The following is a 27,468-nucleotide window of genomic DNA, read 5'->3' on the forward strand; positions in this document are numbered from 1 at the left end:
TCCCCAGAGAAGGGCTTCTGAAGGGGCAGGCCGTGGAAATCTGTGAAAGCTTATTCTGTTCCCTGAGATGTACAACCGCTGCAAGGAGATCAGTCTTGGTGCTTATGAAGAGAAAAAACAAGCAAGCCGCCGCCACCTCTACTACAAAAATAAACAAACCCCCACAAAAGCCCGTGACTGGATGTGTACATCTCTTTGTGACCAAAACTGACATCCTATCACTGAACATTTCGGAGAGGCAGCTAAGATTTCAACTGGGGAAACAGAGTGCCACACACCATCAGGAGACACCTGCTCCCCCTTGCCTTCCACGGTAATTGCTTTGGACCATGGGAAATGGCATGAACAAGGTAAAGATAAACACTCTGAGACACTAGTTTTGTGGATCTCTGTTCTCTCTCTCTCTCTGATAGGCTTTTCATAGGTTTTAGGGGGTGAGGTCTCTTTATTGGACTCCGTTCACTTGCAAAGCAAGAGACACATGCCACTTCATGTAGGTTTCAGGGCACCCATGTGTATGCTTAATTTTATAGAGTGAAATCTACTTTAAGGGACCAGCAAAAACCAGATCCTCCACTAGAAGTGATTCTTTAACTATAGGTTGAGCAAAGTTGGACAGGAACCCACATGGGGATTTTTTAGAGGTCATGCAAGACAGGGGGCCGAGATCCTTAGTACAGGTTGGGAGTGCCAGTCAGGGCTCTAATTAGCTGCACTATTACCCTAGGACGATAGCAATAAGTAGATATCAAAGATGATTAATGGTGACCCTTGGATTCCTCCCCAGGAGATTAGAGTACTGTACCAGTGAGGCCAGGAAGTCAGTGCATGACCCAGGACATTATCCCGTGAAGATGAAAGGAAAGTTTTACACCATGTTAGAGGACTAGAAGAGAGAAGCACATGATGACATGAGATCTGAGGTGTGGATTTTGTCCTGCCCCCTCTTAGCTACTCAACATTCCCAGTAGCAGCTGCTCTAACACCACAAGCTTTCCTGTATAGGATATCCAGGACATAGTTTAATGGAGAGGGCAGTCACTACTTCCCCTTCAACGAACTTCTCAGGTTACAAGGAAAGTGACTTCATTTGCCCATGTAAGAGCCTCCACTCTTACCCCTTAAGCTTTCTCCCTCTCTCTGCTACCCCTGCACAGCAAAGAGTTTTGTGATATTTTGGATGAAGGATGCCAAATATCAAAGCCATTGCATTTCACTGAGGGGTAGAACTGGATGAGACGTTATTCTGTCATAAGGGCCTGCTTAGATACATAGCTACTGCAGTTTCCCCTTTAGACATGTCCTTGCAGTACAGCAATCCCACAGCATCTAAGTACGAACTATTGTTAAATGATTCATGATTATTCAAAAAGCCACAGTTTGCCAGAGTCACTCTCTTTCCAAGCTCTGACAGTCTCAAAGGAGCCTCCAACTTGTTGTCTAAGCCTAAGCTGCATTTACTTCCATGTTGTGATTCTAAATGGGATTCCATTGGACAGGAGTCACTAGGCTTGCACAGATTTAAGTGAGGGCAAAGTTTATCCAATAGTATCTTTGGGGCCAGTAAGCAGGCAAGGAGGAGGGGGGAGTTGTCGTTTTTTAAGTGACAAGTTAGAGATCTAAGACAGACTATAGGGAACAGAGATTTTTCTCCCTGCTATTTCCAGGGCTTGTTGACATGATGCCTTGTTCTTATTGGAGCTAGTCCTGCCAGGCGTTGAGGAGCCCATTCTCTGGGAGTCACGTTATGGCATTCTTTAGTTGTGAGGTATGCATAGGCACACACCCTGCTCCAACCGCAAGGACGGTATGGGCTGCGTGCTAGTCCTCCTCACACAGGAGACCCATCTCACTGGAGTACATGGATGCAGCCAGTGTCAAGGCAGGACCGTCCCAGTATTTGAGTCACCAAGTGAACTCATCACAGGAAGAGCCTTAGCAACTTAGCGGCAGAGGAGTTGGCAGTGGTCCAGTAAGTGGGGGGGCTGATGGTGCGGAGTGGTGGTTTCCTACGTCTGTTTTGGTTCTTCTTGGCTTCTTCTGAGAGGCAAGCATGCTATATGCTTCCACTCTGTCTGCATGCTGGCTCCGGGGACGGGGGATGCAACACAACAGGAGTCGCTGCTCTGGGGCTGAATCTTCTCTTTTGTGTCCTGCAGGTTCTCCCTGGACTTTACCTTGGAAGCATCACAGGTAAGCAGCACTGCTGAGAGTAGCTGGAGAACTGCATGAGCTGGGAAGTTACAGACAGACTGTAGTCCTCTGCTCCACTGTCCCCAGTTAGGAGGGAACCTCATTCTTGCCAGGCCCTGACAATGCTAGGTGTGCTTATTTACACCAGAAATACTGATATTAGAGTGTTTAGTGTCTGAGAGTGACGTCCGCAGGAGCTGGGGATGCTCCACTACACAACTTGACCCACAGAAGTCGGGGGTGTTCAGGGATGGTTCCATGCTGCATGGACGGGAGAGAGAGAGATTTCTCCCTGCTTTCTTCATGATTAAAAAGCGTGGTCATGTCTCATTAAGCTCTCTCTCTACTCCTGTGTCACTCTGTCATAGTCATTGTCACCATCATGGCAGTCAGAGAGGTGTCAGCACTCCCTGCAGGAACCCCTTCCTCTGACTCCCCGCATTTAACTCAAGCGCCACATCCTCACCTCACCTGCAGGGCCCTGCCTGCTCTCTCCTACCTACCTCTCTGCTCTCCTTTCCCCTATTCCCAGCTTTGCTACGTCTGTCACCCTGTCCCTTGGTGCCTAGGAGATGCTCTCCCCCGTCCATCCGTTCAAGGTCCTCTCTGGTCACACTGGGGAATAAAGCAAGTGAGGCGTTTTCTCAGCCTGGTGCTGGGGTGGGATAGGAAATTGTGGTGCCCAGAGGGGAGTAAAAAGCTAGACTGGTAGGAGGGACTCCCATTCAATTCTGGGGATGTGAACTACAGCTGTGAGGAAGACACAGCTAATGATGATTTTTGGGGAGCAAAGCGACCTAGTCAAGACAAGCAAGGTAAGGGTTAAAGAACGCCATACCGGCTCAGGGCATCATGAAGTAATGTCACCCATGTGTGACTCCCAGCACAACGACTCTGCCTCTCCCACTCTGATACCAGATATAAACATCCCAGCACTGGGATGCTCTGTCACGGGGTGGCAATTCTTCTGCCCAACGGACAACTAGCAGTAGACAGGGAAACCTGTTAGCTCACGCAGTGTACCAACGGTCACCTGCTTCCCCTCTGGCGAAACCCAGCTGGCCACTTGCTGCAAAACGTCACTTGTGTGTGGTTGGCAGGCATTGGGTTTCTCTATGACGAGAATGGCACATGAGCAGCAGAGTCTAACCATTTCCACGACCTCAAAGCGGAAGAGTTGGGAAGAGAAAACAAGACAGTTCTGCCTCTTGTTCCCCTTTAATGGCCTCAGTAACCCATAGGATCTCAGGATTTACAGGTGGAAGAGGCCTATTCAATGAGTGAGGCCATGCCCCTGCCAGGAGAGGATACAGTCCCTTCAAAAGAGGATGCATCTGAGAGAACACACAGTTGTCTCAAGAAGGCCAGTGACTTTGTTTCTGTGCATTAAGGCAGACAGTTTGTTGGCTGAAAAGCCTTCTCTGTCGCCTTTGTCCAAAGCACAGGGGATCAGAGAGTAGTTTGGACCAAAACTCCAAAAGGCAGTGAGAACATAGATTCCTGGCCATGGGGGGGTTGCAATTGGAAAGCACAGATTCATAGATTTTAAGATGAGAAAGGGACCATTATGATTATCTAGTCTGACCTCCCATTTATCACAGGCTAGAGAATTTCACCCAGTTCCCTTGTCCTGAGCCCAATATCTACAGCAGACGGCATTCAGAATATTCAGACTCCAGGTTAACCAGAAAGATGAGAGTAAGTCCAAGGCCTGCTCCATTCAGTCTTGGACTGGTGCCGCAAAAGCACTACTCACCCAAGAGATTGTGTGGGTCATGATATAGATTTAAGGTTCAGTAGCTCGTGAACTGCCAGAGCTAGAGACGTGCTTTCCAGCTGAAAGCATCCTCGATCCCTGGTAGGTCATAAAACACTGGACATTAAAATCATGTCAGTCTGAGTACCATCATTCCGATTGCCAGCAGACACCCACACCAAGGTGATACACACAGCAGTGATTCTCAACCTATTTACCATTGTGGGCTGCATATGCAGTTTGCTATGTGTTATGTGGGCCGCATCCACACAACACACACACACACAACCTGTATGGCCTTGAGGTTGTCACATAGGCTGCAGCTGTGTGCTGACTGGGCTGCAAGCAGTCTGTGGACCGCAGGTTGAGAACCACTGAGATAAAGGGATAGGTAGATCTCGCTCTTCACGCTACAGCCCTTCAATTCTGACCTGGAGCTGCTCTCTCAGACTCTCTATTTTATTAAATATGTATACAGTGCCATTAGCACACCGTGCTTTAGAACTACAGGCCAATGCTTTATACGCTTGAACATTTAGAATCTCAAAGCCTCGAGATGGGAAAAAGCAGTGTCTAACTCTAGCAGCTTGCAGGCTAACAGTTGCTAAAATCATAAGAGGAAAATCTGCTGTCAAGATGCTTAGTTGGCCAGCCCAGCATAGCCACCTTCCAGAAGAGTAACCCTAAGTCCTGGACCAGTGACTACAACCACAAAATATTGAGACCTGTTAGAGAAGCGAGGTCACTGTTCTTTAGGAAAGGGGAGGACATCTAGGGATCCTCATTCAGGTAGGTACAATTCAAAAGATGACAAATGCAACAAAGTTAGTTGAGCACATGTCAGAGAGAAGAACTGGGGCACAATCGTCCGCTGAGGAAAGTTCAAACATTAAAGAGCTCAGGCAGTATAGACATGTTGTGCTGCAGTTAATGGCTGGGGTACATTGCACAGGCAGCAATACGAGCAGCTAGTATTTATGATATGTTTGCATGTGGGGGAAGAGTCTGTTCCTTCATGTGGGAGCATTTGGATGTGTGTATGTTGCAAGCAGGTATGTGACTATCTGCATGAGTGTTTGCACACATTTTCCCAAGCATGTGTTCATTATGCTTTGGCATGTTGTGTGTGTGTATTTATTCAGATGTGAGCAGGCGAAGTATGTGTTCATTTAGGGAGGTGTCCATTGGTGTAGGTGTGCACGCACACACAGTTGTAGGTTGTGCTTTCTCCTGTGGCAGTATTTTCTCACCTGCAGTATGTATGGACACCTGAGTGTGTGTGTGTGTGTGTGTGTGTGTGTGTGTGTATAATGCAGCTTTGTGTTTGTATACAGCAAGATGTGTGCATGCTTATTTGTCTGCAGGGGTGTGGCAGGCATGCTCCTGGGACCTTTAAGAACTAAGCACATACTGGAATCTCATTGTATTTTCCCTTCTTTCAGATGCAAAAGATTTGGAGCAACTGAGCGGGAATAAGATCACCCACATCATTTCAGTCCATGAATTTCCCCAGCCATTACTGCAGGTAAGTACCTAAGCCCCTAACATCACCCCTCTGCCTTCTGCTCATCCACTAGCCCTTAACATCCTCCTTCTTCTTCAAGGATAAAAGCCACAGTGATAGCTACCTCTCTTCAACAGTCTCAGAGGAACTGGATTGCTCCTTCAGCCTGAAAAATGGGCCTTCCTGTGAATAGAGCCCCTGAATCCAAGAGTCCCAAAGATATGCCCAGAAGGCAAAATGATCAGGGACTGTCTACCCTTTGGCATTAGTTAGAGATCACTGTGTCCATCTCATAGCTCGCTGAAGTCACCGATTTCCTTCATTCCTTGCTCTGCATTCCCAGGTGGCTAGTGGACGTTTCTCCTTGGACTCTGGAAGCGTTTTCAGGAGCAGAGGGAGGTGGTACTGCTTTACTGTAGCAGGAAAGCTGGGGTTGGGGGAGGGAAGGAGTAACGAAAACACTAAGGGGAGGTGTCTTTGTAGAGTTGAGACAGGCCTTTGGGAAAGTCAGACCTCACATCTTTCCAGTGTCCTAACTTTCTCCTGTACATTTTGTGCATTTCAGGAAATTACTTATCTTTGCATTCCTCTGCCAGATACACCCGAGGCCAACATGTAAGTGCCGCGCTGAGGCTGCTCCAGAATCAGAGTCAGAGGGAACCCTGGCGCTTGCAGGACAGATTGGGGGATAGGCACTGACTGCCCGGCTGAGACCTCAAACCAGCTGTCTGAAGTGGGCACTCAGGATGGCACCTTGCAAGAGACGTCCTGTAGGATGAAGCAATCATACCATACTGCTGGGCGGTGCTTCGGGACGTTGTGGAATTTGTACGCTGTGTCATAGTCACCATGCAACCTCCAGTCTCAGCTTAGTTTGTCACAAGCTAGTTACAGGCTCCCTAAAATCAGGATGGGCGGCAGCCTGGTTATGGCACCACTAGAGAACCCAGTGGCCACATACCGCTGGGGGGGGAGGTAACATGCTTAGCTGAATAAGAGGGGAGGTGGGGGAAGAGGGTCACACTTTGGAGGCATGAAGAATAGAGCAGGCTGTCTGGTTATGTGTAATGCACCCAGCACTCTGGTATGTGAGCACTAACAGAGGCCTCAAGTCGACCAGCTGCCTGAGGCCAGAGATTGGCTCATTTTTATTAACTGAGGTCACTCCTAGAAAGTGCTCCTCGGTCCCCGGCTGTGCCTACAGAGCCATCAGGACAGCAGAGGTGCCCTCCTGAGGCTTGGCAGCTCTGCTTTGGAGTCCTCTGCTGCAGGGTGAGCCGAGTAGCCTGAAGCATCAGCCCCCTGGCATGGCTACTTCCAATGCCTCATGCTGTGAAATCAGCAGCTGTGAACGGGGCCCAGGAAAGAAGCAGCGATCACTGTTTTACTGTGCTCGCCTTCCCCTGCGCACCATGGAGACACCTGCGGCCCGTGTTAAAATCCGATTTCACAGCCTGGAGTCTTCATTCTATTTATTTTTCCTGCTAGCAAGAAGCACTTTAAAGAATGCATCAGTTTTATCCACTGCTGTCGCCTGCATGGAGGGAACTGCCTCATTCACTGGTAATGCTCTCTTCCAATGACCTAGGACACCCTTCTCCCAAGTGGGAAACGGGGCTGGGCAGCAGAGTCCCCAGAAGGCCCAGGCCTTGCAGAAAAAAGACCCCACACGCTGGGCGGCAGCTTGCTAACCAAAGCAAGTGTGTGCCGACCGGCTCTGCTTGTGGGTGAACCTGGCTCGGCACTGGGATGGTGCCTGGAGTCAGGAATAATGCGAGGGTCTCCCCAGCCCAGCTTGAGTTAAGGATGCCTTTGGGTGCTGCTAGGGGACTGTTTGTCCAGCAGCTAGGGCAGTGCTAGCTTCCGTTGTAATGGGGGGAAAGAGGAACTGATTTGGGGGCAGGGCTCCAGGAAGTGGCTCGTGTTTTCACTTCTTCTAGGGGCTATAATGTATTTATAGATCTGACTGAGGTGATGGCAGAAGTGCCTGGTCTCCAGGAGAAGACGACATTATCTAAGGAGGAACTGAAATACCCATGAAGAAAGGAGGAGTGCAGGGGTTGGGGGAGGGACACCCAGGCTCCAAGGAGGATGTCTGTGAGCGGGGGGAGGTCGGGGGGAAGTCAAGGAAGAAGACAGCAGGAAGGAGGGCCTCATCTTTCTCCCTTCTGACTCCAGCCTTGCGGGGATTTCCCGGAGCACCACCATTGTCATCGCCTACGTCATGGCAGTGACAGAGCTGAGCTGGCAAGAGATACTGCAGGCGCTAAGAGCAGTGCGACCGATTGCCAATCCCAACCCTGGCTTCAAGCAGCAGCTGGAGGAGTTTGGCCACGGTGCTGCATGGAAGGTGAGAGCAGAAGGCTGCGTCCAGCCGTGGGAAGTGCTATATAGGGACTGAGCACACTCACCAGGTACTGCACGTGCAGAAAAGAGCCATGAGAATGATTCAAGGATTAGAAAACATGCCTTAGAGTGATAGACTCAAGGAGCTCACTTTATTTAGCTTAAGAAAGAGAAGGTTAAGGGGTGGCTTGACTACAGTCTACAAGTACCTACCTGGGGAACAAATCTCAGTGGCGTACTGAGGGAGGGGACGGGGGGCCATGCCCCGGGCACTGGCCTGGCAGGGGGTGCTGGCCAGGCCCTCCTCAGAGCAGCTGCCCCCTGCTGTCACAGGCGGCCAGAGGCCCCCGGGCTTTAACATCCCTGGCAGCCGTGCCAACCCCAGTTCAGGCCGGCTGCTAGCAGAGGACTTCCGCTGTAGGGGAGCAAACATCCTCCCAGCCACTCTGCCTTCCTGCTGGGAACAAGGAGGAAGCCACAGGGACTTGGGCCATGCAGGGGCCAGGAGCCAAAGGCGGGACTCCAGGGCAAAGCCTGTCAAGCCCCCTCCCCTCTTGCCACCAGGTAGGCCAGGGGCATCTGCCACTGTCACTCACACTCCCCGCCCCCCACAGCAGGGGGGGGAGTGAGAGAGTGGGAAATGGGCCCACAACCCCCCCCAACCCCTGCGGGGCACTGCTGCCGCTACCACTGCCACCGACCAGGGGTTGGGCACTAGAGACTCATGGTACTCCACTGACAAACATTTGCCAATGCTCTCTACAGCATGGCAAAGAAAAGTCTGACATGATCCAATGGCTGGAAGTGGAAGCTAGACAAATTCAGACTGGAAATAAGGTGTAAATTGGACAGTGAGGATAATTAACTATTGGAACAATTTACCAAGGGTCGTGGTGGATTCTCCATCTCTGACCATTATAAAATCACAATTGGATGTTTTTCGAAAAGATCTGCTCTAGGAATTATTTTGGGGATTTTTTTATGCAGGAGATCAGATAGCTGATCAAAATGGGCCCTTCTAGCCTTACAATCTGTGAACCTACGAACATCGGGGCGCTCCCCTGAGCGGCATGCAGCTCCCTGCTCTCTGTGGAAGGCAGGAAGATCAGGAAGCTCCAATACTTGGACTGACTCAGGCAGAGGTGGGGCCAGCAGGGACATGTGGTGCTCCCACATCACCGGCATCTTGGAGAGGGTCAGTTTCAGAGAGGGCAAGTAATCAGCTCCCCCCCTCCTCCAATACCTGCCAAATCGCCTCCCAGCCGCCTTTGTGTCAAATTTCACAGGATCACCAGTGCCCAGGACCTTGGATTTCTGTCCATTTGAATTGTGGCATCTGCAGCAGCCCTGCGCTGGGTTATTGGTTTGCTCCTGACTCCAAAGGAAGAGCACCACCTACCGAGCCATCAACACCTGTTATCCCTCAGTACATCTTGTAGGTCTCCCATCAAAGTCCTGAGCCAACTCATTTCCATTGATTGGGGCCAGTTCCTCAGGTGGTGCAAATCAGTTTCACTATTGACTTCCATTGAGCTACCCAGATTTATACCAGATGAGGCTCTGGCCCCTCATATGTAGCTCAGGGCAAGAGAGAGACAGGAGAGGGGTCTAGGCGCCCCAGCCGGAGAATAGGCCATAATATATTACCGCACATGTTCAGCCTCAGGAGTTCTGCACCTTGTGACACAGCCAAACAGGGTCATCACAGACCTCTCCTTGCACCCCGCAGATTCACAGGCACCTGGAGCAGAGATATGGAGCCAACCCTTTCAACGACGAGGAGGAGATAAGAATCCTGCTTCCAGCAGAGAGCGAAGGCACATCCCGGCCAGAGGGAGCCCTGCAGGGAATGGTATCAAGGAGCAGAGACATCAAGAATGCAGTCCCCTTTCTGCTGCGGGTGAAGCAGATGTTCTCCTGCATCCCCACCTGTTCAAAGTGAGTCCAGTTGAGGTGAAGTATTCTGGGAAAGTGCATAGCCTAACATATCAGACTGGCAAACGCCATGGCCTGGAAAGGGACGTCCCTGCTACTGTATGTCAGGGGAGAGGTACAATCCAGTGGAGCAAGCACTGGCCTGGAAGCCAGGAACTCCTGGGTTCTCACCCAAGCTCTGTTAGCTTTCTCTGTGGTCTTGGGTCACCTAAGTTCTGCCTCAGTTTCCCCATCTAAAATGGGGGGATTAATTCTTGTGTCTCTATCTCTCCGGCTGCTGCGAGGTTGGTTAGTACATGTACATAGGGCACTGGGAGAGTTAGCTGTGCTGATTGTCATAATGAGTGAACAGAAGGACCTGAGCACAGAGCAGTGTGTCTCAGCTTACTGAGTGCTACAAATCAGAACAGCAGTGCTGGAGGGGACTTTCCTGCTGCTAAGAGGCTGTGTTGGAAAGTATCAGCTGCAGATGGACTTTGGCAGCAAATTGTCACTTCAATAAATGCTGCACCAAACCCATACAAAAAATCAAAGAAAGCACGGGGGGAATGTCTCTTTATAGAAGAGACTTTTTCATCAGCAAGTGGTTTCGACCGTCCGGGAGGATTGTATAAGAAGGGTGTGTGGGTTTTCCATTAAACCCAGTACACCAGCCAGGAGACAGCTCTCATGTAGGCAAAGGTCCAACTGTAGACAACAGGCTGAGAGCAGAAATCAAGAGTGAGTGGTGGTGTGTTAACAGGGTCACACTACATTTCCTCTGAGCCTGGTGTGATCCCATAGGTGGCAAATAATATTTAACACAGGGCCAGATATTTCTAGAGCTGACTACTAAGCCATTTTCTTCAATGACTTTTTACTACCTTATTTCTTAATAAACTTCCTTTCAGTGCAGATCTTGGGGGGCAGGTTTTACGTACATTTCAGCACAGGGCACCCTTAGATCTGAGAAGGGGGGGGGATGTTCTGAATGCTGGGCGCAAACAAAGCTTGATAGAGCTGAAAAGACAGCCTTTGGGAATATGTAATGTTCCGGCCCCAGACGCTCCCTACTGTTTGGCTGCAGCAGAGTGGACTAGGACGTTAATTATTCATGCTTATTGCTAATTGATGTATACAGGGCCTAATGTGCACCAGGTGCTTTAGAGGCGAGAGCTCTGCCCTGAAGAGCTTAGAACCCAAGGCCCCAGTCCTGCGGGGAGCTTCAGCCAGGAGAACCTCTGCACCACGGACATGGTGCAGCCACGGAGACCTGTCTGCACAGAGCTCATGTTTGGGATCAGGGCCAGACCTCGTTCTAACTGCTCTGGACATTAAAGTTAATAAATTAGTGTAAAATCAACTCCGTTTAGGAATGTCACCCTTCACGCTCTGTCCTGACCGCTAGCACTGCTGCCGTGGGAGGTGCAATGTCCCACCCTCTCAGTCCTAGCTGACCAGAACCTTGGATAGTCACTTTTTAAAATCAATACCTGCCCCTCACAGGGGTGTAGCAAGGCTTCGTTTCTGTTTGGAGGGCCCTTGGAGACCCGTGTGTGTGAAAGTGCAATTATATTAGAAGAATGGAATAAAGAATTCTTATGGTCGTGTCCCTGGGCGAGTGCAAACTGCCACAGCAATTGGATATACCTAGCAAGCGCCCCAGGAGTCTTGGTAATAAAGGGACGTGGACGTAACCCCTGCCACGCTGGAGATAAATACCAAACAAACCTGCACCTTTTGGCCCCATAGTCCTGCTCTGAACGACCAATAAAATCAGCTGAGAGAACATCATCATAATGGCTGCCGCTGGACACGCGAGAGATTCCCTCTGCAAATAGTTCTTGGGAAGTTGCCAGCGGCTGCGTCCACACTGTGAACTAGGAGTGAGACTCCCCTGCTTGCGTACACATGCTAGTGCGAGGCAGTGTAGCCACAGTAGCAGCAGCAGAGGCATGGCTGAGCAGACCAAGTACAAGCCACCTGAAACCCGTGGAGAGGTATTTACTGCCGCCCCGTGTGACTGTGTCTACACGGCTCTAAGAGAGCCAGGCCAAGTGTGTGCGCACGAGCAGGGGAACTCACAAGCCGAGCTCAGACTGCAGGCACAGCCACAGTTTGAGGCGCTGGCTTGGCCGCACTGCGCCTGTGGTCAGAGCTAGGCAGAGGCCGCAGAGCTGCTCAGAGCCTGCCGGAGGTGGTGTTACAGTCTGAAAACCAGACGTGCCTGTCACTCAGCCTCCCTTTGTTGGACAGTCCCCAAGCTACAGTGTTCAGGTGCCACTGCAGTGGGCTCGTCTGCTTGTGTGTCCCTTGATCTGCGTAGGCTGCAGCATTCAGTGTCCCTGGCCTCAAACTGTTCCCCCTTCACAGAGAGGAGACCCCACAGCCCAGCTGTTCCAGGTCCTGTGCTGACCCTCCAGTCATTTAAGCCCTGCCCATCCTCTCCCAGGGCTTCAGCCATGTGGACAGGCTGGGTTTAGCATTCACCTCTTTTGGGACATGCTCTGGTGAAAGCAAAATAGTAACTGCACCCCCCCCCCAACACACCCCCCCACACCCCTCCTCCCGCACACAGCACCTTCGCCAAGTCACTGAGTCGCTCTTCCCCTCCTGTGTGCAGTTTCCTTCTTCCGTAGCAGATTGTGCAGCTAAGCAGGACCCCTCTGCTTCAACATGCCCCTCTGTTCCTCTGCCCTACCCACTAACCGAAGCTTCCTGTGTCTCTACAGGTTCCTCTGAGTTCCCCTCTTCAACTCCTCAGCCTTTGGGTTTTTAAATGGTTGGGCCAACACCTGGTTTTTTGGTTCCCTTTCTGGAGAAATTCCACCACTTTAAACTCCAGCCCTGCAGACAAATGTGGTGCGACTGGTTTCTCCGATGTCAGCCATCCCACTGTCCTGAAGCGCTCCCTCTGGAATGGGAGCTGTCCAGGTTTAACGATCTTCCGTTGTCCCTAGATTGGGCGATAGTGCGGTGCAGCCCTGGCAGCACATGGAGGATTCCACGTGCATAGATGCATCCACTGTTACATCCATTTCATAGCATCGACCAGAATTCATAACTTGTACAGAGAGATTCCTCCATGCCTGGGGTTGTGTGCTCCTCCTGCCAGGGTCCCACCTTCTCTCCTCCCATGCAAGCAACTTGCATGTTCCCCAGCCAGAAAGAAAAGAAATAGTAATGGGAGATCAGTCATTCAGGGTGTTGACATGCTAAACCCTGTCGGGATGATGGGCAGAGCTGCAATTCATAACGTATAAGGCCAGAAGGGATCACTCTAATCATCCAGTCTAACCTGCTGTATAACACAGGCCATAGGACTTCCCTGAATTAACTTCTGTTTGGACGACAGTATAACGAGAGCCGGTGGGCCTCGTGCTGGAGGGTATGAATGCTGCCGTCTCTGATCTGTAGTCCATTACAAACCGTTGGGTGCGCTAACCTGATGCAATGGGTGCAGCGTGTCCACCATTTTCACTAAAAGCAGTAGGATTCTGCCCACGGATGCCTAGGACAGTCCCTGGAATGTCGGACTGGATTGGATGCAGCGTTCAGAAGTTCTCACGTTATAGAGGCAGACGTGCTGCTGAGGTGGGCGTAGAACTTGCTTCATTTGGCCAGGTGCAGAGTTTTGGGCCCTGGTTTTCAGCCAGCGAAGGCACAGAGTTGCATATGCAAGTCCACACCTAACTTGTGCCTAATGCAACTTCACATCGGTATCTGCACACAGGAATCAGGTAACATAACCAAGCAGATGTATTTGCATCTGAAATGTCCCAGTTTGCATGCACAAGTGTCACATGCAGTCGCCAGTTAGGCACACATTTTGTGCAGGCGGGATTCCCTTAAACTCTTAAAATCAGCCCTTGAAGGCAAAGCAGAAATGTATTTATATTTGTGGATGTGGTTTTGTGTATTTGAAATGCAGCTGAGGGCAGGGTTAATTGTGGGTTAATAGCGAACTGCATTTTTGCAGCACTAGCCCATCAGCATATGAAGTATAAGTGTTATTAAGCCACTTCACTTTTCTTGTGCAATGAATAGGGTAATGTTATGAACGCTGCCTCAGAATCCAGACCTGCTTCTGTTGGGGTAATTAGATCTCTCCTGCTCAGTACGTCACTGTCTCAGCTATTAGAAGAACACATGAAATCCCTGGCTGATAAGTACAGTATGAAACTCTCCCCAATTTATATGTGGACGGATGACAAGTTAATGGGCTCAGATTATCCCCTGGACTCTGGATTTGATGTATGGAGGCTACTGGAATGAGGTATTAAATGCCTTCCTGGGGACTTCACAGGACATTTCACCAGGAGGGGAGGAGACAGAAATGCTTCTTCAGGGAAATAGACATGCTGAATTCACTGACTCCCTTTTGATGGAATGAAGTAGTCTGAATTGCCCTTGTCAAGGCGATAGTGTGTCACGCCAGTTTCCTGGGTAAAATGTTACCGTGCCGGGGAGTCTAAAGCCACGCTTGCCCACCGCCCATGCAGATCGCCATCGCTTTCCTCTTAGCCGATCTGCACAAGGGTGACAGATCTCCTGCCTATTCTTTCTTTCTTGGAAATGGGCCAGGACGCTGGCTACCAGCCTGAGTCAAACTGAGATTTCTTGGCGTCAGAGAGATCAGCCCGATGGAATTCCCCTGCACAGCGAGCACAGTAGCAAGAGTGATTTCCTGTGCTGCTCGAGTTCCCCCTCCCAACTGCCTAGAAACCAGTTCATGCAAGCGAAAGCTTCACGGTGCTCCGTCTGACACAGAGCGAGAGTGAATGCAGGATGCAAGCTCAGCCCGCGAACATTTTCTCTCCCTGACAGTCGATTGATCCCAACCCTTATTGGTGCCTTTATTCTTTCACTCGCCGTTGTTCAGAGTCTGTGCAGCGGCACAGGCGTGCTAGGCATGTCACGGCATCCAGCCAAGACCCTGCCCCAAGCAGCTTGCAATCTACATACACAACCACCGAGATGCCAGACCAAGGAGGGAGGGATTCCACATTAGTAGCTTTTCCTGTTGCCCTATTTCTGTGAATTATAAGAGTTTTGACCCATTCTGGCCTGGGCTATTTGCAGCGCAGCTGCCTTGTGGCTGGGCAAACCCTTCAGTAAATCCTTCAGGCTCAGTTCTGCCCCCAGGTTCACCGGCAGTCTTGAGCCTGCTCCCATTCCCATTGAAACCAACGGCAAAGCTCCCCGGGCACTGCTGAACGGGGTGCCGGAGCCGGCGCTGGCAGGGAGGCTGCAGCCAGCTCTCGGTGGGATTGACTCAGGCTCAGCTGTGTCCCTTGTACAATGCAGAGCGGAAACACTCCAGCTCGTCAGACAGGTTGCAAGCGCTCCAGAAGAACATCCCGTGTGTCCTAGGGCACGCCTGCGTCGTCGTGCAGGCGCCCCCTGCCTCGGTATTCCCCTCCAAGGTGGCTCCCTTTAGCCCTGCCCACGCAGGCTGGATTTGGTGCCATCCAGCCTTGTCACTAACTAAAACTTAACCCCTTCCACGTAACGAAGAGTCCAAAGCAACACCAAGTTCTTCCCCCTGCAAGGGCCGGCTCCCATCCCGGCTCCCGGGAAGTCTCTGTTCTGGCACAGGGCACTGCCTCCCAGCTGCCATCCCTCTCACAGGAGAGAAACTTGCTCTCTTGGGGTCCCGCCCCCACCACACTGAGTTCTTATCAGGCTGTCACATGACCCTGGAGAAGGCTCCCTCCCTTAGGCTGGGAGGCAGCTAACCATGGCCCAGGCAGGGCGAGCCCTTGGCCCCTTGGCACTTAAAGGGGCAAGCCGGCCTGTTACAGAGTTACAGCTGTTTCAAAGAGGCACCAAAGCCCTGATCCGAAGCCCACTGAAGTCAGGGGCGGGTCTCGCTTTGTGCACAGTCCTTGTCCCTTCACACTGCAGGGGGGCAGGCTCAGTCCTGCCCCTATAACAAATGGTTTGCTGACCCAGTCAACCAGCGTGGGAGGCCCATTGCTAACCCAAGCCCAATTAGCACATGTAGCTATGTAAAGGGGTCCCCAGAGAGCAGGCCGGGCAGGTCTCAGTGTCTCCAGAACCCCACGGTCTCTATCACACCCCCAGAGCAAGGCAAAGAGAGCCCTAGAGGCTGTGTCACATGGGGACAGATGGGGAACACAAGAGTCAGTCAGCCTGGGTGTGCCAGGGCTTATTCATTTCAGTGATTTCCATTGCAACGAGCTGGCTGGTTTCAGGAGACCCACACCTTCCCTCAGCCTACTTTCTCTTACTCAAAGCTAAAACCAGCCGAGCTAGGCACAGGCAGAGATGAGTGATGGCATTTCCCCACTGGGCGATAATGGGATAACAAGGGAACCTTTGCCTCTCGGCTGCTGGTGGTGCCCGAAACGTGCCAGGCCGGGGGCTGGAGCAGGGCTCCCTGGAGCAGCAGCAACTGGCTCCCCACTAAGGACAGAACGAAAACCCCAAGGAAAAGGACAACCCCGGGCCCTGAGTCAGTGCAACCGGCCACCCCAGCAGGCTCCTTCCAGCCTCTCTGACAAACAGAACCCGAGACCGAGCCGCTTACCTGCAGCCTCTCCAGGGGGAGTCCAGTCCTTGGGCAGTCTGGGTCCCCAGCTTTGTTCCTCCCTAGGCTGGGAGCAGGGGGAGGAAGAAGCCAGTCCCTTCCCCACTAAGCAAACGCTTCCCCCACTTCCAGCCTCTTCCTGGTTAAATGCTCACCTCCCCGGGGCCCAGCTGAAAGCTCTCTCACCCAACAGCGGGAACAGGTTCCAGGCCAGGCCCTGCTGGAATTAAGCCCTTGTTTCCCTGCTGCAGCATGGGGCTGGTACACCCTATCCCTGGCTGTGCCCAATGCCCGGGGTGGGCTCAGACAAATGTCTGTGGGACCGTGTCCACCGCATGCAAAGCACCGGGGGCACCAGCACGGAGTGGCAGTGGCGCTGCTCGAGGACTGAATGGGCCATAGCGTCTCAAGGAGAAGGCTGAAGGTTGTGAAGCGCTGGGACGGACAGACAGACAGACAGACATCCCTGGACCAGAACTTGGGCTGCTCTGTCCTAAGGATCAGGGGTTTTTACCCCTGCCCTGCTCCCACCCGCACAGGCAGGACCAGTCTGAGGCGGTGGGACGCTGTACCACAGGCCCTGACCCGCGGGTTTTGCTTGTCCCAGCCCCATGCTGACGGGGGTAGAACAAGGGAGGGCGGTCCCTGTTCCATGGCCCCGGCAAAGCCGGGCGCTGGAGGCCCGGGGGCGGCCCGGTTCCCTGGGCAGTGGGGCTGGCGCCCGGCCCTTTCTCCCTTTTCCGCAAAACTGAAACCAGCCGCCGCGGCAGAGGGAAAGTGAAAACGCCGCGGCGGCCGCTCTTTCGCTTTCCTTTCTCCCGGCCCTGCCCCAGCACGGTCCGGGGCGCAGGTGCTGCCCGCGCCTCGGGGACGCTGCACCCCGCGCCCGGCCGGCTCCGCTCCTCGCTGCGCGCCCGCAGAGGGCTTGAGCCAGCGGGCAGGGCCGGACCGGGCCGGGCCGGGCCGAGCCGAGCGACCCAGGGGGGTCCGGCTGGCGGGGAGATCCGGGGAGGCTCGAAGGTGAAGTTCCCAGGCCGGGGGCTTTAGGGAGCCGCGCGGGGCGCAGCGGGCGCGCAGCGGGGCGCAGGGGCCCGGGCCAGGCGCGCTCGGGACACCGCGAGTCCAGGGGGAGGCGCTGGGGCGTCCCGGGGCAGCGCACATGGCCGAGCCGGGGGCCCACATGCGGCTGAAGGAATGGATCATCGCCCAGATCGACAGCGGCCGGTACCCGGGGCTGCGCTGGGAGAACCGCGAGAAAACCCTCTTCCGCATCCCCTGGAAACACGCCGCCAAGCAGGACTACCGGCAGCAGGAGGACGCGGCGCTCTTCAAGGTACTGAGCGCACCGGGGGGGGCCCGCGGGGCAGGACCCAGCCAAGCGGAGCCGGACTCTGCCCTGGGCCCGGGGGCTCGCTGCGGATCCAGCCCTTCGAACTCCTCCCGCTGGGGAGAGACCGGAGCCCGGCGAGCCCCCAGCTCCTGGGGCTGGGCCGGGCTCAATCTCAGCCTGAGACATTTCTGCAGCCAGCTCCCGTTCTCCTTCCCGTCCCGACCCGTCCCTTCCAGCACACCCACCCTGCTCCCCTCTGCCCCTTCCTCCCGGCCGCCGCTGCCCTCCGCCCTCACCCCTGTCTCTGGCCAGCCGCACCTTGATCTACAGCATCACCAGCAGCCGCCCAGGCCTGAGCCATACCAGGTGCGGGTGCCCGTCTCTCTAAGCCTGTGTCTGCCTGCCAGTAGCCACCTGGGCTAAACTAGGCACGTGCTGAGCTGTGGCCTGCTGGCCATTGTCCTTCCCAGAGGACTCTCGAGAGAGCTTTCCCTGGGGCAGCGCCGCATGTGTCCAGGGGCCAAGTGCTGGGCAGCTGTTGCCTGTTTCCTTGCTGTTGCAGGCCTGGGCTGTCTACAAAGGGAAGTACCAGGAAGGAACGGACAAGGCAGACCCCTCCACCTGGAAAACACGCCTCCGGTGCGCCTTAAACAAAAGCACCGACTTCCAGGAGGTCCCTGAAAGAAGCCAGCTGGACATCTCAGAGCCTTACAAAGTGTACCAGATCGTGTCGGAGGGAGCCAGAGACCACGGTATGGAGTGCCTGGCACTTCCGCAGGGAGTTCTGTAGGTGGAGCCTCAGTTGGTTGTTCCTTTACGGGAAGCGTTTCCCAATCCTCCTATTTCACAAACATCGCCCAGCCTAGAGCCGCTCTTCCCTGTGCTGGTGCTTGCCAAATCACCCTCCTCGGTCGGCCCAGCCTGCCCTAGGGGAATTCGTAAGTACAGTCTGACCAGGACTGGACTCTGTGACCTGCTTTGCAGAGAGCTCCCAAGTCTGGGTCGGAGGGAGAGGAAGTGTTAAACTCCAAATGCCGTTATCCCAGCACCACACAGGAGTTAGGCAGGGCCCCCGCATGCCAGGCTGGGGCAGGGCCATGTTTGAAGGAAACAACCTCCGGCAGCAAACGCTCCCCATCACCGTGTGGGTGGGTGGGTGAGGTTGGCAGAGGAAACGTGTCCCGATTATAAAGCCCGGCTCTTCCCGGAGCTCCGCAGCGCTGAAGCTGGCTTTGGGAAGACGGAGCGGGTCAAGGCTAGAAGGGAAAGCACACCCAGCAATGCCAAGCCCTTAGCAGACAAAGTATGTTCACACTGAAGGCAGCTTCCTCTCTCAGCTTTTTGGGGCTCAGTGGAGGTGGATTGGAATGGGGGAAGGGCTGGGCTTAATTTCCTTCCCAAACAGTGGTGCTGCAATTTTCTGGGCAAAGATCCAGCGAGAGCGGCTATTCTCACAGCAGCTGGAGGGGCTGGATCTGCTCTGTTGCTCTCCGGAGAGTAACAGGTTTTTACCTTGTCCCTGCAGAGAAGGAAGGCAGCCTGGAGTCCTCTGTCCCTGAAGAACAGCAGTTGAGCCAGCTCCAAGCCCCCGTGCCCACGGAGATGGGCCCCGTTAACTGCAAGCCAGACAAGGTGGGAGTGGATTGAGGTTATCATGGGCATGGACCTTCCAGTCCTCTTTCCTCCTCCTGACTGGCCTGCCCCAGTTGTGTGCGCGCCTCCTTGGCCTTTGTTACTGGTTTTGGTCCTGTTCACTGGTCAGCCCCATCTTCTCCCTCTTTATCCAGTCCTGTTCTGTTCAGTCTTGTCTCATCTGCTTCTGTCCTGATTCCCCTGATCTTATGCTGCCTGATTCTATCCCAGTTCAATCCGATCCAATTCTAGTCTATGCTATTCATTCCTATCCTACTGGGACCCGTTTCACCCATCCATGTCTCCGCTAGCGTTATCCTAGCGTCCACAGGAACAAAGGACTGGGTAGAAGTTCCAGGTGCATGGCTCCTATTGTACCTGGCGAGACGCACGTCAGCGATTAATGCTTCTCAGACTCAGAGCATCCCCTCAAGAACGGTTCGGCTCAGGTTTTCCAGCAGTCTTTCTTCAGTATTGTCCACGTGCCCCAGGGATCTTGGGTTGCAGGTTTGATAACAAGACTTGCCATTTTGCAGGTGTCCCACTCAGGTCTCTGGCTACTTTTGTTCCATGATACGTTGTACCTTCCTAGTGCCCTTTATCCAAGGATCTCAAAGAGCTTTACAAACACCCAGCTGCCTCAGCCCTGCAGCACCGCTCTGAGCTAGGCAAGGACTGTACTGATTTTATGCATGGGAAACTGAGGCACAGAGAGCAGGGAAGTGATTTGTCCAGAGAGCAAGTCAGTGTCCGAGCTGGAAATGGAATTCAGGTGACTTGGTTCCCAGGTCTTTGCTCTGCTCCTCCCTTCTTCCTCTTCTCATGGCTTCTGTTCTCTTCCTCCCAGGCCAGCGTGTCCTCGGGTTTGGAAGAGGATGGGAAGAAGGAGCTGATGGAGACCTGCCAGACTGCTCCAGTCCCTCTGGTCTCCCACTTGCCAAGCCATCCGGCAGAGCGGGGTAAGGAGGGGCCCGTCCATGCCCAGCCTCTGAGCTCCTTACCGTTACCCAAAAGAGCAGCTGCTCAAGACCTCATTTTTCATTTCTTTACGATTAGTTTCACCCGTTTCGTGTTCAGCCCCTCGTTGCTTCCGATCACTGATGGGTCCTGAGCCTCAAAGCAGGGGCTGGACCCAAACTCCCCCAGGCTTTGGGGTGGCTGTTCTGATGCCATCACGATGATCACAGGAATCCCCTGCTCTTTCTCTGCGTTCCCTTTAATTGCGTGAGTCCCGTAACCAGCCCCTGAGATCCAAATACCCTGAACTTTGGATCCGGGTCTGAAACCGCTGTCGCTCTGCCCATCGCTGGTAACTAGATTGCAGCCAGGACTCAGGCTACGCTGACAAATGATGCCCCAGCTCCGCGCTAACTCGGCTCACTTTACTCAATACCTCCTGTCAGCAGCCTGGGAAAGAATCATGCACTCCTTCCCTGCACTGACGGGTGATTAGTTACGGCCCATTCTGGGGAATGCTTTGCCAAAGCCCGGGCCCCGGGCTGCGCTGCATGATTTAGGCGGTGTATGCAGGGCATAGCTCACTGCCATAAGCTGGCCTAGGACCAGGCTGCTCTGCAGTGGATAGCCGCAGAATCACGATGCATTAAGCAGCATCTTTGTCAGACCCTGGAAACCTGCTTCTGATCATTTTACTTCCCAGGGTTTTAAAGAGTTTGCTGAGCAGCTGGCAAAGGTCTGTCCGCCTGGCTGGGTCTAGGGCTGCCTTTCAGGACACTGCTGGGGGAGTGTAGCGTTCAATAGCACCAACCGGACCCCTGGGTTCTTTTCCCCACCTCTGCCACTAACTCACTGTTTGACTGTGGCCAAGTTACTTAGCCTCTTGGTGCCTCATTCCGCTCCTCCCTATGATGAGTGCAACGATACATACCAACGGGGCACTTGGGGCCCTGATCCGTCCCTGTTTGGCACGTGCTTTGAGCTCCCGGGATGAAGGGCACAACATTTTCTATTGTTATTCTCCTTCAGCTGCCTGTGGGAGCCATCATTATCCTCTCCACTGCAGGCAGATGTTCCAGGTGTATCCAGACAGACCCTCCCTGATGCACGTTACGCTGTGTAGATCTCAGGGGAACATACGTAGCTGAAGAAAGTGCAGAAGGGGTGGAAGAAATGTGCCATGAGTCTATGGAAACATGGGCCATTCTGACCACTGGCTTCTGTGCCGCTTCCCAGACGGCTGTTCCTATAGGGCACCCACACTGCCAGAGGGGAGCTCTCCCGCTCACTCTGCCCCCGTCCCTGGGGAAAGGTTAGCCTGGGCAGCTAGACACATGAGAAAATCCCCATCTCTCGCGAGCTGAAGGAGGCACTTGGACGGTGAGCGCCCGGACGTGTTTCTGACAGTGGGTAACTCCGGATGACTTTGCAAGCTCTCGTTCTGCTTTGTTCCCAGGGTATCAGGTGAAAGGGGTTTTCTGTGGCTGGAGCTCAACACCAACTCGCTTTCTTCAGAGCCCGCCGCCGCGGGACCCCAGCCCCAGTGACGTCCACACTGAGGAATACAACTCAGGTAGAGGAATGGAAGGCGTACCCCCCCTCAGGGGGGAGCAGCCCAGGATTGCCCCCTCGCCCACCCAGGGCACTGGCAGCTCTCTTGCACGGCGGCAGAGAGACCAGGCCCCTATTGGCGTCATTGGGATTTTTGACATCGACTTCAGTGAGGCCGGAATGTCACCTGCCGGGGGGGTTTTGGTGCCAGGGTCTCCAGGCCGCCGGTGCCTGAAGGTCCCTCCTGCAGTTTGGGGGCTGAGGTTCTGCTGGGATCTGCCAGTGTGACCCCGGGACTGGCTGCGGAGATGCGCAGCACCTCCCAGGGCTCCGGCATGGACATGAGACCAAGGGCTGACCCCTGGCGTCCTCTCCCTTCCGAGGGAATTAGGGGTTTGCCCTTCGTTTTCACCCCCCACACACACACACAACCACTGAGCACCAGTGGCGCTGCTCTACCTTACAAAATGGCCCCCCCCAGCAGGCCAGAATCTGCCGGAAGGGGGCGTAAATCCTACGCTGCCTGCCTTTGCCTTCAGTGTGGCACCTCACTGGGGCGTTCTGATCCGGGACGAGCTGGGCCTGGCCTGGTTTCCTGCCAAGGGACTTCCCCCTCACAATGCCAGGTGCTCGCCGTTCCAGCTACTGGTGCCCGAGCTCCCGGGCCTGGCCCACGTCTGGGAAGGGCTGGCCCCGGCGCTGACATCCCTCCTCCTCACCACGCCACACGGCCTCACGCTAGGGAGCTGGCCGGCGCTTCCCAGGCTCAACCCTCCACTGCCGCAAACTGCCCTCCAGGAGCGACACCCAGCTCAGATGAGCGCCTGGCCCCGGCTCTTCATAACATGAACTGCCTCTCCTCGTGGGGGCTCCAGGCCGAGCTGCTCCAGGATGCCACCATTTCAGGTGGCCAGAAACTTTCTCTCTGCATCCGTCCTGACATGTACCCCGTCGACATGGGGATAGTTGAAATCCTTTAATTTGCTTAGCCTCTCTCATGTCCCTGAGCATTTCACAGTCACTCTCACCAGCCTGGGCAGGTGGGCGGGAGTAAATCCCTCCCCTCCTGCTATATCCGTATTAGTCAAGCATGAGTTTCTGTCCAGAGAGATTCTATGGCACAGTTTGATTCTTGTAAGACTTTTCCTTCGTTTGACTCTACGCTTCCTTTCACGTATAGGGCCACTCCCCCAGCAGTACAACCTATGCTGTCCTTCCGATAGATTTTGTACCCTGGTATTACTGCGTCCCATTGATTAGCCTCACTCCATCAAGTGTCTGTGATGCCTGTTATATCGATATCTTCATTTAATACGAGGCACTCACGTTGACCCATCTTAGTATTTAGACGTCTAGCGTTTGTATAGAAGCACTTTAAAAAATGGTCACTTTTTAGCTGGCTGCCGTTATGTGACGTAATTGACTGGGAGTCGTTTGCATTTGACTGTTTCTCGTCAGATCCTGCCCATCCTCTCCTCACTAGGATATAGAGAAACTCCATGAATAGATCCTCCCCTAAGAGTGACTCTGTCCGAACCACGTGCTCCTGTCGGCTTTCCCCCAGCTCTTCGTTTACAAACTGCTCTACAAACTTTTTAATGTTACGTGCCAGCAATCCGGTTCCATTTGAGAGCCCATCCTTCCTGTACAGGCTCCCCCTTTCCCAAAAGGTTCCCCAGTTCCTCATCAGTCTAAATCCCTTCTCCCTGAACCATTGTCTCAGCCACACATTGAGCCCCTGCAGTTCTGCCTGTCTAACTGGCCCTGTGCGTGGAACCGGAAGCATTTCAGAGAATGCTACCATGGAGGTCCAGGACTTCAATCTCTTACCTAGCACCCTAACTTAGGACCTCTCTCCTACCTTCCCTATGTCATTGGTACCTACATATACCACAATCACTGGCTCCTCCCCAGCATTACACATAAGTCTGTCTAGATATCTTAAGAGATCTGCAACCTTTGCACCCGGCAGGCAAGTCACCATGTGGCTCTCCCGGTCATCACAAACCCAGCTATCTCTGTTTCTAATGATCGAGTCCCCCGTTACTGTTACCTGTCTCTTCCGAATAACTGGAGTTCCCTCCCCTGGCGAGATATTCTCAGTGGGAGAGGAGACCAGGACATCACCTGGAAGGAGGGTTCCAACTAGGGGGTTCAAAAAAGGGTTAAAAAAAGAACTAGGTAAGTTCATGGAGGATATTAGCCAGGATGGGCAGCGATGCAAAACCATGCTCTGAAGTGTGCCTAGCCTCTGTTTGCCAGAAGCTGGGAATGGGCCGGGGGATGGCTCACTTGATGATGACCTGTTCTGTTCATCCTCTCCGAAGCACTTGGCATTGGCCACTGTCAGCAGACAGGACGCTGGGCTAGGTGGACCATTGGTCTGACCCAGCCTGGCCGTTCTTAAGTTCTTCACACAACACGCTGGGCTGGTGAAGTTCATTCCTGCAGGCGGCACTGGAGCAGGGGGATAACTAGCCGCTAGAGCCCGACAGCGCTGGGCCGCCTTCCAGCTGCATCCAGGTGGTTCCCTAGGAGAGCTGGGGGGAGGTGGCTGGGCTCTGTCTGGCCGTGATTGAGCATCTGTGACCCACCAACCCCCAGATTTCATCCATTGTCCCTGACTCAATTTCCCAGCGAGCTGGGAGCTTCTCCACTTCCTGACCCCTCTTCCCTCTCCTGCCCAGACTGCTGGCTGCACGTCCGCCTCTACTACTGCGACGTGCTGGTGAAGGAGTTCACCACCCACACCGCCGAGGGCTGCCGCATCACCTACCGCCTGGTGCCAGCTGACAACGAGCGGCTCTACGGCCCGTCCTCCATGGAGCAGATCCAGTTCCCCTCCCCGCGCGCGCTGACCGGCGACAGCAGGGTGACGGACGTCTTGGAACGGCTTCTCCCCCACCTGGACCGGGGCGTCCTCCTCTGGGTGGCCCCCGAAGGGGTCTTCATGAAGCGCCAGTGCCAGGGCAGGGTGTACTGGAACGGGCCCATGGCGCCTCACAACGACCGGCCCAACAAGCTGGAGAGGGAGAAAACCTACAAGCTCCTGGACACCCAGGAGTTTCTGCAGCGTAAGTGCCCGTTCAGCCTGCCCCAGGGGCCAGCTCGGTGTCGGTGGAGGCTTGGGGCGGCCGGGACACGGGGCAAAGGGAGGAGAGCAGCACACAGCCAGCGTCCTGCCTTAGCCCCTGGGCACATGCTCTTTGCCCCAGCGACCAGGGCCGCGGAGTCCCTCGTGCCCGAGTGCGTTACTGAGCAAAGAAGACTATGGGAATGAACCGGCTGGAGTGTCTGTGCCCTGCTCCCCTCAATCAGAACCGCTCAGCTGTGCGCTATAGGCCCTGTACTGCTAGCGGCTAGCGGAGATTCTCCTGGGGCTCCAGCGCTAAGAGCCTGTGTTTTAGGAGCAGGCGTGCGCTCTCTGTGCTGGGCCCGTGGCGTGCTGCGTGGCCTTACCACGCACTGTAGTGACAGCCACGTCACCCTGGGAGGTCAAACCAGTATGAACCAGTAAGACCCATGGGCTTCTTTCAGCCGAGACCCCCACTTGGGAGCTGTAAGGAGACCCCTGGCTCCACTGCCCAGGGGGAGGCATGGCACGAGTGCCACCCACACTGCTCTCTTCCTCCCTCCAAGAGATTCAGACCCTCCCCGCACGGACTGTGCACGGCCCAGTGAAATCTCGCTGCGCCCCAGGATCCCCGTGGCCCTGCAGGGTCCTCCCCGGTGGAGACCCTTTAGATTGTCGTGTCTCCAGCAGCCCTCTGGGCAGGGTCTGTCCAGCCCCGGCTGTGTGTGTCAGTCTCTTGAGAGCGCTCCCAGTCACGGCTGGCCATGCTCGTGGGTTTCAGAACTCCGGAGCTACCTGAGCCGTGGGGAGCCCGCGCCCCAGTACCAGATCCGCCTGTGCTTCGGAGAGGAGTATCCCCCCACCCCAGCCCAGAACTTTCAGAAGCTCATCATGGCCCACGTGAGTATCCGGGGGCAGGCAGAGGGGGCTCTGCTGGACCTGGCCAGCTGTTAGTCCAGGGTCTGTCACGCGGCCCCTGTGAACTCAGGGCTGGGGAGGAACATGGGCTGCCAGTTCGCCTTTCCTTCCGGCTCCCTCTCTCTTCCCTCTTTTCGGTTCATTACTGACAAAGTCTCCCTGGCTGTCTCCCAAGCGGCCTGTGCCGAGCGGGTTGTAAACCGTGCTGCTGAGCCCCGGAACAAAGCAGGGCCTGGCAGCAGGCGCACGGCAGCGCTGACGGGGGCTGCCGCAGGCGTGTTGGCCCGTCGGAGAGGAAGGCTGAGCCCCAGCCGCTCCGCGGTTTCCTAGACCCTGGCACACCTTCTGCTGCGCACCCAGGAGCTGATGGAGGGTGCTAGAGAGAGACAGGCCCGGGCAGTGCCGGGGCGTGAGAGAGGTGACCCAGGATGCTCTGTTGCATTGCAGGTTGAGCCAGTGTTCGCGCGGGAGCTCTTCCTCCATGCCCAGCGCATGGGGCCGCAGTCGCAGCGCAGCTCCTCGCAGCCGTACGCCGCTGATGCTTCCTGCCACATCACCCAGATCCTGAAACAGCTGTGCCAGCCCTGAGCGCCCCGGAGAGCAAGCCGGAGCCAGCGAGCTGCCTTGAACCCACTCCCATGTGAGCGTGTCTAGCATGGAAAAGAATGTGCCCACCCTGAACACACACAGCTAGCGTCTTCTGAGTTAGCCCTGCCTCTAATGGAATCCCTGTAACCCTGGAGTATGCGTGCGTAACACACCGTGGAGGGACCCAGCCAGCCACTGCACGTAAGGAACAGAGCTTGGGATGGATCTGCAGGGATAATCCCGGAATCGGCTCTGTAGAACTCGTTGAATCAGCCACTCTGTAGAGGGCAGCGTGATCTTTATACGGAGATGAAGGCCTGGGGATGTCATCCCAGACTGACAGGTGGCAGGAGAGATGTGACGTTGCTGTACTGGACTATGACCCGGGATTTGGGGCAGGGGTGGGTACATTTATACAGGAGACGGGGTTAAAAAACGTTGATTGTTTTCCACCCTGGCAGCTGTGGTTTTATTTCTCTGGCTGCAGCAGGGTGACGGTTGTTTCTGGGAGCCGAGAAACCTGCCCTTCAGAACCGGGCCCGTGGCAGTAGCACAGAGCTCAGCGCGTGACAGTGGGTTCAGAGCAGTGGCGGATATTAAAGACGTATCGGTAACGGGGGCAGTGAAACGTCTCTCCCTTCCCCCTCGCCTGCGCCCGGCTGTTGGTGCGGAGGGGAAGGTGAGTTCAGCCCAGAGCGGCTGTGGAGCACCGGGGAGTTGGCGCTGGCCGCTCGGCTGGCCTCTAGAAATGTGGGTTCCCTGCGCCGCAGCTGCCATCTAGCGGAGAGCAGGCAGGTGTGGCTGTGGAGAGGGTAAAGCAAAGGATCAGTCCCCTGGGGATTCACAGGTCTGGCTCTCCCGGCTGGGAGCTGAGCCCGCTCTCTGTCCTGCCTCTGCCAGGCTCCTGGGATAAAGGCCGGGGCGGCCCAGGGCTCTGCTTGGGGACACGCCTGAAGAAATTAGCTGAGCTGTCTGGTGCCCGGTTGGGTGCTCTGCAGTGCCCAGCTCCTCTGATGGCCCCGTCCTCCGTGGCGAGAGGCTGGCAGGAGGTGGCGTGGGCTATGGATTGCGCCTGGGAGCATGAATTCCTGAGATCTAACCCCAGTTCTGGCAGTGACTGCCTCAGTTTCTCCATCTGTAACGTGGGGCAGGA

The 27,468-nt window shown here is 54.6% G+C and overlaps 2 protein-coding genes across 3 annotated transcripts; both read left to right on the forward strand.

The window, feature by feature from the left end:
- Positions 1-154: 154 nt before the first annotated feature.
- Positions 155-11,315, forward strand: DUSP15 (dual specificity phosphatase 15). Of its 2 annotated transcripts, XM_067554570.1 has the most exons (8): positions 155-350; positions 2,160-2,193; positions 5,392-5,474; positions 6,019-6,068; positions 6,942-7,016; positions 7,632-7,803; positions 9,529-9,737; positions 10,855-11,315. In XM_067554570.1, exons 1-8 carry the CDS (start codon positions 330-332, stop codon positions 10,859-10,861), a joined length of 651 nt encoding a protein of 216 aa, XP_067410671.1. In that variant the 5' UTR covers positions 155-329; the 3' UTR covers positions 10,862-11,315. The 2 variants fall into 2 exon arrangements, with proteins under 2 accessions (XP_067410671.1, XP_067410672.1); XM_067554571.1 differs by lacking the exon at positions 10,855-11,315 and having other exon boundaries at positions 9,529-9,741.
- A 5,906-nt stretch (positions 11,316-17,221) lies between these two features.
- LOC137157280 (interferon regulatory factor 4-like) lies at positions 17,222-26,928 on the forward strand. Its single transcript, XM_067554572.1, has 8 exons — positions 17,222-17,599; positions 18,159-18,348; positions 19,122-19,228; positions 20,076-20,187; positions 21,642-21,758; positions 24,424-24,810; positions 25,591-25,709; positions 26,175-26,928. Exons 1-8 carry the CDS (start codon positions 17,426-17,428, stop codon positions 26,313-26,315), a joined length of 1,347 nt encoding a protein of 448 aa, XP_067410673.1. The 5' UTR covers positions 17,222-17,425; the 3' UTR covers positions 26,316-26,928.
- Positions 26,929-27,468: the final 540 nt, after the last annotated feature.

This window comes from Emydura macquarii, unplaced genomic scaffold (genome assembly GCF_026122565.2).
Source record: "Emydura macquarii macquarii isolate MOO-44397 ecotype Brisbane River unplaced genomic scaffold, CSIRO-AGI_Emac_v2 contig_1483, whole genome shotgun sequence".
Classification (NCBI taxonomy): domain Eukaryota; kingdom Metazoa; phylum Chordata; order Testudines; family Chelidae; genus Emydura; species Emydura macquarii.